This window comes from Stegostoma tigrinum, chromosome 20, assembly GCF_030684315.1.
Source record: "Stegostoma tigrinum isolate sSteTig4 chromosome 20, sSteTig4.hap1, whole genome shotgun sequence".
Taxonomy (NCBI): Eukaryota; Metazoa; Chordata; class Chondrichthyes; order Orectolobiformes; family Stegostomatidae; genus Stegostoma; species Stegostoma tigrinum.
The window spans coordinates 23,852,615-23,863,146 of NC_081373.1; the positions used below are offsets into that span (position 1 = coordinate 23,852,615).

A 10,532-nucleotide genomic window follows, 5' to 3' on the forward strand; every position below is an offset into this window, starting at 1 on the left:
GTGAGTGGGTAAAGTTCTGGCAGATGGAGTACAATGTTGACAAGTGTGAGGTCATCCATTTTGGTGGGAATAACAGCAAAATGGACTACGTTTTAAATGGTAACAAATTGTAGCATGCTGCTGTGCAGAGGGACTTGGGTGTCTTTGTGCATGAATCGCTAACAGTAAGATTGCAGGTGCAGCAGGTAATTAAAAAGGCAAATGGAATTCTGTCTGTCATTGCTAGAGGGGTGGAGTTGGCTAAATTTTTGAAATGTAAAGGAATTAAGGGTTATGGTGCGTGGGCGGGTAAGTGGAGCTGAATCTCAAAAAGATCAGCCATGATCTTATTGAATGGTGGGGCAGGCTCGAGTGGCCAGATGGCCAACTCCTGCTCCTAGTTCTTATGCAAAATCGGTGAAACTTCAAAGAGTAGAAATCTTGAATTAACAACTCTATTTATCACTCACAGCAAACATACAGTGCCTAATAAAGTTTATATCAAGCAATTTGTAACCCTGTTGTCAGGACTTAAATTATCCTATTTGAACTCTGAATTTTGAATAATCTGAGGTAAGCCAGAGAAGCCAACTAGATGTCAGCATCAGAGAGACACAGCCAGAGATCTCCGAAGGCTTGACACCAGACTAGCATGTAGGTGCATCAAATGATGTATTTCACAAAGTGCCGTGAAACGCAGATGAAGACAAGTTTACCGCTTTTAAATTTAAAACTTACTTGAAATTTAGAAATCTTGATGATCTGTCTGGCTTTGCATCAACAATATCTCCTGTTGCTTTGTCATCTTCCTCTGTTGCAGGTACAGCAGAGGATTCATCTTCCATTTCAAACATATCTGAAGCATGATAAGAGTTATTAATGTAAGTTTTGAGCATACCAGAATACTCTGAAATTAATGTAAACACCCATAATGTTGTGTGAATAGTGGAGCTGGTAATATTAATATTTAAATGAAAAATTCTATAATGCGCATATCCAATTCTAAAAGTTACCAATTAAAACAAATAAATATCCAACCAATTGTTAGACTGAATTCAATAAGTGTTATCAAAAATCTGAATCAGGTAAATGTACAATGCAGATGCAGGGAATTGCACACTCTCATTACAGCATTGTCTCTTCAAATAAAATTTTGATAATTTTAACTGAGGTCGTGTCTGCGTGGGTTTTTTCTGGGTGCTCTGGTTTCCTTCCACAGTCCAAAGATGTGCAGGCTAGGTGGATCGGCCGTGCTAAATTGCCTATAGTGTTCAGTGGTGTGTGGGTTATAGGGGAATGGGTCTGGGTGGGATGCTTCAAGGGGCGGTGTGGACTTGTTGGGCCGAAGGGCCTGTTTCCAACTTGTAGGTAATCTAATCTAATCAAATCTAATCCTTTGAAGCCTAATTTTACTCTTACCCAACACCCACTCATCTACTTCCAGCAGGGATCACTAGGTAGCATACAACTGGAACCCTAACCAATTTCCCCATCACTCCCCGATCCATAAATGTGGCAATTGGCAAAAGTTAGCTTAATCAGTAGCAGTCAAACTACTTTATTGGTTCAATCAAACTGCACTTAGTCTAGGTACACGTTGCACTGCAAATTCGATGCATATGTTGTAATGGCAGATTTTGTTTCATGGCTGAGGTGTTAATCTGGCTGTAAGCAAACTAACAGGATTAGTTAAAGTGGGGACTTCTTTTGTATACCTCAATTTATGGTTGTTTTAACCCACCAATGCAAATCAAATTAATCAAATCATGTTCTTTGTGGCAGTTGCTGTTTTTTGACAGATTTAAACAGCTACAGAGTCTGTTTAAAACATGAAGAGTCTGTTCTTTGTTCTCTTGTTTGGAGGTTGTTTCTTTGTATCAATTTTACGTAATACAGAAAATGGGAAGATAGTTTAGAAGATGGCTTCAGCTAAGAAATCCACAAATAACTTGCAGCTATAAGGTCTATAGTACTTTTTGATTTGCCTTGCAAAGAACCATGTATTTAACAAACAACGTGAGAAATAATCGCACCAAACACCATTTCTTCTTCATCTTTGTTACTACAGCAGTATACAATATGAATACATCAATTTCTAAACAGCAGTTTTGAACTTGTTTGTTACACTTGCAGTTTAGTATGCAACAGTGCAAGAATAAATCCTCAGTGGACAGCCACAAGCAGGAAATAATTTTAAGAAACCAAAAAGGCTAAAACATACAACAATATGCAAACAACAATATTAAAAAAAATGATGTGAGCTGTTTTTGGATATGCAAAGATCTAAAACTTACAAATCATTAAAGTAAATTTGTTCCAAAGGGTGTTAAAGTCAATTGATGCAAGACTACTTCCAGGACTTGGACCATGACAAAATTGATCTTAATTGAAATTTGAATAATCTTAATGGTCAGTATTTTAACTTTAACAGGCCATTTACTCTCATGCTTCTTGGTCACTGGATAGAGTACAAAATGCAGCCAGAGACATAACTCTCTTTCCTAGACTGAGTCTGCGAATGATACCAACGGCATAATGTCACATTTAAATTCTGACCCTAATCTCTGGTGTGTGAAGAACACACAGGGTTATTACATAAATTCAAACATGTTACTTAAACTTTTTTTTCATCAGTTACTTTCTGCTCCATTTTGCCTGAAGCCAAAGCTTCTTTGCTGGTCAAAATTTTACTGACAGTCAATCCAAGTATGAGATCCTATCTGCATTCTGAGTCAGAGATAAGGATGCTGTCACAGAACTACAAGACTTCCTTCTTAATAGATTAACTGAGTTGAGATGAAAAGCTTGATCTTGTGGAAGTGGAATATTCTTAATCTTTGTACTTCAGATCAATCTAAATGAATGAGTATCGAAGGAAGCCAGATGCTTTTAGAAATCACTTTCTTGTTTGTGCAATGTCCTTCCGACTATCTTGTAGGCATGCATATACACCATATCATAGAGTCAGAAGGTTTATGACACAGAGCAAAATCACTTGGCACACTGTCTGTGCTGACCAAACTAAAAGAAACCCAGCCTAATCCCACTTTCTAGCATTTGGCAGGTAGCCTGACAGGTTTTGACACTGTAGACGTATGCCCAGACATCTTTTAAATGATTTGTAGGTTTCTGCCTCTATTACCCTTTCAGGAAATGAATTCCAGACTCCCTGCCACCCTCTGGGTGATACAATCTTCCTCCTAATCTTTCTACCAATCATTTTAAATCTATGCCCAAATCACTGATCCTCCTCATCCATTCTGTCCAGACAATTCACTATTAGGTATATCACATCTCTCCTTAGCTTTTCCTGTTCTAAGGAACTTATCCAATCATTCCCCAAAACTGTATTTTTCTGGTCCTGGGAACATCCTTGTAAACTTACCCTATCCCCTCTCTCTTATGTAATCACATCCTTTCTGTAATGAAATGCCCAGAACTACACACACTACCCAAGTGATGGCCTAATTAAAAACTTCTAAAGTTCCAGCATAACATCCCTGAGCTTATATTCAAACGTTGATTGACAAAAGGAAAAGATTCCTTCTGCCTTCTAAGCCATTTTATTAACCTATCTTGTTACATCCAGGGAGCTGCGGACATTTACCTCACAATCCAGTGCTTTTTCTACACCTCTCAGTATGATGTGTACTCCTTTGCCTTTTTTGACCACACAGATGCACGGCCACACTTCTTAAAATAAAATGCTCATGGAATGTAAGCGATAACTTGGCTAACATTTATTGCACCCCCCCAATGGCCCTCGAAGTGATGACAATGAACTGCCTTCCTAACCCATAAAAGTCCTTGGGGAGTGGAGCGTGCACAGTGCTGTTAGAATGGCAGTTTCAAGAACTCTCACCAGCAGCGAAGGCGCAGTGATATTATATTCCAAGTCAGGATTATGCATGACTTGAAGGGGAATGTGTATGTGGTGGTGCTCCCATGTATCTGCTGCACTGAGCCTCAGTGAGTTGCTGCAGTGAAACTTGTGGATGGTACACATTGCTGCTGTGTATCTGTTGGGAAGGGAGTGAATATTCAAGGTAATGGATAGGGTGCCAATCAAGCAGACATATTTGTCCTGTGTGGTACTTCTTCAGTGTTACTGGAGCTGCACCCAGTCAGGCAAATGGAGAGTACGCCATCAGATTCTTGACTTGTGCCTTGTAGATGATGGACAGGCATTTGGGAGGTAGGGGGTGAACTATTTACTACAGGATTCCTACTCTCAGACATGCTGTTGTAGAGGCTATATGTACATGGCTGGTCTAATTTAGATTCTGTTGATGGTAACCCCCTAGGATGTTAATGGTAGGGGATTCAGTGATGGCAATGGCATTGAATATCAAGGAGCAATGCTTAAATTCTCTTAATGTAGATGGTCATTGCCTGGCACTTGTGTGGTGCAAATATTTCTTGCCACTGGCCAGCCTAAACCTGGACATTGTACAGTTTTTACTGCATACGGACATGGACTGCTTCAGCACCTGAGGTGTCACAAATGATGCTGAACATTGCAGATACCATCCTCACTTTCAACCTTATAGTAAGAAAAAAGGTCATAGGCTGAAGATGTTGGGCCTAGGACACTTCTGAGGAACTGCATTATGACCCAAGCGGCAATGATTGACATCCAACAAACACAATCATCTGTCCTTGTGGTAGGTGTGACTCCAACAGCAGAGAGATCCTCTTCCACCCCAGTTCCTATTAACTCCAGTTTTCTTCACGCTGTTTGATGCCATACTTGGTTAAATGTTGCCTATATGTCAAGGGTGGTGACTCTCACTCACTCACTCATCACCACCATCATCATCATCATCATCATCACAGAATCCCTACAGTGTAGAAACAGGCCCTTCGGCCCAACAAGTCCATACTGAACCTCAGAGCATCCCACCCAGATCCTTCCCCCTATAACACCTAATCTACATATCCCTGAACACTACAAGCAATTTAGCCTGGCCAATCCACTTAGCCTGCACATCATTAGACTGTGGGAGGAAACCAGAGCACCTGGAAGAAACCCATGCAGAGACGGGGAGAATGTGCAAACTCCATAGATACAGTCGCCTGATGGTGGAATCAAACCCAGGTTCCTGGCACTGTGCCCAATTCTCTAGAGTGAATTCCATTTATCACTCTTCTGTCCACTGGAGCAACCACTGATAACTTCGTGCAGTCTACAGTTATCATCCGCACTAACAACCATGCTGCTAATGTTTCTGCCATCATTAAACTTTGGTCATTCCCCTACATTTTTGTCCAATTTGTTAAAAAAAACACAAATAGGCAATCTATTACAGAGCCCTGCAGAACTTCACCAGAAACACCCAAAAGTATTATTAGTTACCCTTTGTTTTATGCCAATGAACTAGTTTTGTAGCAAGCTTGCATAGCTGATCTGGATCCCATGGATTTTCTTTTAAATGAGTCTTCCTTGTTACCTCAAAAAAATGGAATAATTAATCAGACATGATCTTTCCTTATCCAATCAATGTGGCTACCTTTTGTTAATCCTTGCCGTTCTAAGTGATAGTTTATCTTTTCCCCAGAATTGGCTCCAATAATTTGGCAACTTGAGGTTCAACCACCTGGCCTGTAATTTATCTCTCACTACCTTTGGGAACAAAGATACAGTATTAGCAATCACCCAACTTTCCAGGATCATCTGTTAAAAACTGGAAAACAATGGTCACACCTTCACTATTTCCTTCCTGGTTTCCTTTCACAGCCCAGGGATCCGGGTTTGATTTCACCCTTGGGCGATGGTGTGGAGTTTGCACATTCTGTCTGTGTCTTTGAGGGTTTCCTCTGGGTGCTCCGGTTTCCTCCTACAGTCCAAAGATGTGCGGACTAGATGGATTGGACGTGCTCAATTGCCCGTAGTCTCCAAAGTTATCAGGATAGAGTAAGGGAGTGGGTCTGGGTGGGATGCTCTTCAGAGGGCTAGTGTGGACTTGATGGACCGAATGGCCAACATCCACATTGTAGGGATTCTGTGCTTGTATTTTGTGAAAACAGATGCAAAGTGTTATATATGAATTGTACCCTATCTTCCACCTCCAGGGGCAGGTTACCTTTTTGGAGTTTGAGACCAAACTCTATTCTCTTGCTCTAAAAATATATCGGACTGAAATCTTACTTAGTGTTTCTTTTACACATTCCCAGTAAAAACATTTGACACCGACTACAAAAGAGGTGTGCTAGTTATTTGCTTTTGTAGTTCTTGTCAGATTTGATAAATAGTTGCCTGCGAAAACTTTCTCAGAAATTCAGGAAATTAATTTCTACAAAAATAACTGTATTTTTTCTAATACCATTATAATTATAGGCAGCACTTATGGAACTGAATAACTTACTTTTCACATGTACCATTTAAAATTATGAGACTTTAAAACAGTGTAGAAATAATGTGAATACTTCATGACTGCTGAAAACTAATTCTGATATAGTCTTCAACACCTGACCACTTTAATATTTCTACATTCTACAATACTGATGTGCTACGACAAACACAGAACACTGGAGAAACTCAGCAGGAGAAACTCCACATTACAGAAGAGGAGGTGCTGGTAGTCTTAAAACGCAGTAAGATAGATAAATCCCCGGGACCTGATGAATTAGATTAGGTTTTGTTGTAACGTGCACTTCAGTACAAAAGTATGGGAAGCCTATCCCAGGACTTTGTTGGACGGTAGGGAGAAAATTGTGGGATCCCTAGCAGACATATTTGTATCTTTGACAGTCATGGGTAAAGAGCCCAAAGACTGGAGGGTTGGTAATGTTGTGCCATTATTTAAGAAAGGCTGCAGGAAAATAGCTGGGAACTACACTGCTAAGCCTAATGTCTGTGGTAGGTAAGTTGTGAGAGGGGCTTCTGACAGGCAGGTTTTACAGGCATTTGGTAAGTCAAGTACTCATTTGGGATAGTCAGCATGGTGCTGTGGATAGGAAATTGTGTCTCATAAATTTGATTGAGTTTTTTGAGGGGGTGACCAAGAAAATAGATGAGGCCAGTGTAGGGGACATTGTTTACATGGACTTTAGCAAGGCCTTTGACAAGCTACTGCATGGTATGTTGTTAAGGTTCAATCTCATGGGTCCAGGGAGTGCTAGCCAATTGGATACAAAATTGGCTTGAAGGTAGAAGACAGATGATAGTGATAGAATCTTGCTTTTCAAATTGGAGACCTGCGACCAGTGGTGTGCAACAGGATCAGTGCTGGGTCCACCGTTATTCATCATTTACATAGATGATTCGGATGACAGTTTAGGAGATATGGTTAGTAAGTTTGCAGATGACACCACGATTGGTGGTATAGTGGACAGTGAAGAGGGTTATGTGGGAATACAGGGAGATCTTGATCAACTGGGCCAGTGGGCTGAGAAATGGCAGATGCAGTTTAATTTAGATAAATGCGAGATGTTGCGTTTTGGAGGGTCAAATGAGGGCAGGACTTACACAGTCAAAGGTAGGGCCTTGGGGAGTGTTATAGAACAAAGAGACTGAGGGGGAAAAATTCATAGCTTCTTGTAAGTGGAGTCAAAGGTAGGCAGGGTGATGAAGGCAGCTTTCGGCATGCTTGCTTTCATTGAACACAGCATTCAGTATAGGAGCTGGAAAAAGATGTTGCAGCTGTACAGGACACTGGTAACGCTACATTTGGAGTGCTGCAAGCAGTTCTGGTCGTCCAACTACAGAAAGGATATTATTAGAATAGAAAGAGTGCAGAAAACAAATTTACTAGGATGCTACCTGGCCTGGGAGGTTTGAATTATAAGGATAGATTGAATAGTCGGGTACTTTTTTCCCTGGTGTGTAGGACACTGAAGGTTGACTGTCTAGAGGTCTATAAAATCATGCGAGGCATAGATAAAGTAGGCAGCCGACAGCTTTTCCCCATGGCAGGGGAGTCTAAAACTAGAGGGCTTAGGTTTAAGTTGAGAGGGGAGAGATATAAAAGGGTCCAGAGGGGCAATCTGGCAGATAGAGGGTGACGAGTGTCTGGAATGAGTTGTCAGAGGTAGTGGTGGAGGAGAATACAATTTTGTCATTTAAGAAACATTTGGATAGGTCCATGGATGGGATGAGTATGGAGGGATATAACCGAACATAGACAAATGGAATTAGTTTAATTGTGGAAAACTGGGTGGGATGGACAAGGGCCTGTTTCCATGCTGCAAACCTGTATAACACTATAAGCAGGACTGGCTGCATCTGTTGGGAGAGAAACAGTTACCATTTCAACTGCAGTTCTGAAGAAGTCTGCTTCTCTGCCAACAGATGTGGCCAGACCTGCTGAGTTTCTTCAGCATTTTCAATTTGGTTCAGTTTTCCAGCACCTGCAGTATTTTGCTTTTATTCCATTTGAGTTAGAACTCAGTTACATGTTACAATTACTTTTAAAAAAAGAACATATTGGGTAACAGGAATCCTTCAGTGCCAGCTTAGGGTTAAAAAAAGGAAGTTACTTTCATATTTATTAATATTTGGTACAATGGACTGCAGTTAGGTTGTGTAATCAGCTTTTAGGAGCTGAGTGAATCTTATGATTGACAAAAATGGATCAAATGCCAATGGAATAAGTCCCTAATCTCCACTCAGTTAAATCCTATCTCTCAATTGATCAGCTCCAATTAGTCCTTCTTCCACCATCGGTTGTTTAAATAAAGGCTATACAGAAAACATTCTTGTAAAGACAAGATTAGAAACCGAAAGCACTACAAATCTATGCAGATTTCACCGAGTTTTTCCAACTCCTACTGGAGAAAACACATGACCGCTCCGCACTGTTATATTTACTTGCGAAAAAATGTTTCCGTCCTTTACATAGATCAACATTTTGAAAGTTTCTTTTTCCCATAGATCACCACGTCAAACGGAGAATGATGGTCTGAGGGCTGAGTTAGAATCCGTGAGACGCAGTGGCATAATTCTGATTTTTTTTGTAAAAAAAAGAAACGTTTTGTTTATACTGCACGGATCCAAGGTTGAATTAAACACGTGGCGGGGGGAAAGGTGCAAAGTTTTACTCGTACCTTCGGCCTAAACGATTAGAGTCGGCACAAGCTCGAAGAACAGGAAGCAAACTCCTCTACAGTTGGTTGTTTGGTGACAAATGCTACAAAATGTATCGAGACTCAGAGTTCAGGAAATGAGTGGAGCTGAAACTGAAGGCTCCAAGTGACCAGCATCGCCCATTGGCTGCTGACTGAAGTAGCCACAGATCTGAAAATTGTACGGCCAAAATAAAAAGGCTCCGATCGCAGGATTTGATGGAGTCCCTTTCCCCTTCCCCACTCGGAGTTCCCGGACTGGACCAAGTTCCTGTGAGCTGAGAGGGTGTTTCCAGTGCGGGAATGCCTCATTGTCCCGGAACACTTACACGGCTGACAGGGAATTTCCAACTAATCACCAACAACCTACTTTCAAAAAATTCAATTCCCCTTTCCCCGCCAACAGGGAGTTAGATTTTCGACCTGTGGGGAAAATGGGGCATTTTGTTTTGTTGCAGACCGCTCAGAGCGAAGGTTTGGCAAGCAGACGATTTTCACTCAAACCTTCCGCTGCAAACTGACCCCCTCGAAGGTCCAGGACTAGGTGCCGAGGGGCGCTCTTGAAGTTTCTGGCAGCCAAAGCTCAGTAGGGACAGCCCGCCCTCTAAAGTCTTTCTTCCAAAATATGACGAGGGTCTGTTCAGTTATCAGAACCCTCATTGCCTCAATGTATGCAAATAGTGTTTTGCTTGAGTAAGAAATCCCTTTCAAACCGGTATGACAGGTCGGCACAACATCGAGGGCCGAAGTGCCTGTACTATGCTGTGATGTTCTATGTTCTATGTTTAGTTTTTGCAACTTCAACGAATGTCAAATTTCAATGTTTATTTTTCCTTGATGCTCAAAAGCCGTGTAGAACTGCTTTAGTACTTATGAATATTGATCATTTTTTATGAATAAAGTGTATTTTTGCAATGAAAAACCAGCTCTGCTTCAGTAAAAGAGAAACACCAGTCATGTTTGGACATCGAGCAGTTTTTCCGCTGCCTTCGCCTCTGCGCTTACTTCTCTAACCGGGAGCCTAACCCTCCCTCCACTGACCCCTTCATCCGCCTCTAACACTGTGGATGCCACCCCCAGGCCTCCGACCCTCCCTTGACCTCTTCATCTCCAACTGCCATTGAGACATCAATCGCCTCAACCTCTCCACCCCTCTCACCCACTCCAACCTCTCCCCCGCAGGACGGGCAGCCCTCCATTCCAATCCCAGCCTCACCACAAAACCCGCGGACAAGGGAGGCACAGTTGTAGTATGGTGCACTGACCTCCACATTGCTGAGGCCAGATCCAACTCTCCAACACCCCCTCCTACTGCTCCCTGGATCATGACCCCACCCCTGAGCACCAAACCATCCACAACCTCATCACCTCAGGAGACCTCCCACTCATAGCCTCCAACCTCATTGTTCCCCAACCCCGCACCACCTGCTTTTATCTCCTTCCCAAAATCCACAAACCCACCTGCCCTGGTTGACCCATTGTCTCTGCCT

General features: G+C 41.9%; 1 protein-coding gene across 2 annotated transcripts in view; it reads right to left on the reverse strand.

Annotated features, from left to right (window-relative positions):
- The window catches only part of casp7 (caspase 7, apoptosis-related cysteine peptidase), a 47,724-nt gene extending 38,391 nt beyond the window's left edge, over positions 1-9,333 (reverse strand). Inside the window, exons 1-2 of one of the 2 annotated variants that reach the window (XM_048551302.2) lie at positions 9,025-9,333; positions 718-835 (exon numbers count right to left, since the gene is read on the reverse strand). In XM_048551302.2, coding sequence (XP_048407259.1) covers positions 718-833 — 116 coding nt within the window. In that variant the 5' untranslated portion in view covers positions 834-835; positions 9,025-9,333. Of the gene's footprint in view, positions 1-717; positions 836-8,788; positions 8,975-9,024 lie in introns of those variants that run through there. The other variant, XM_048551301.2, reaches the window with a different exon arrangement.
- Between the last annotated feature and the right edge of the window lie 1,199 nt (positions 9,334-10,532).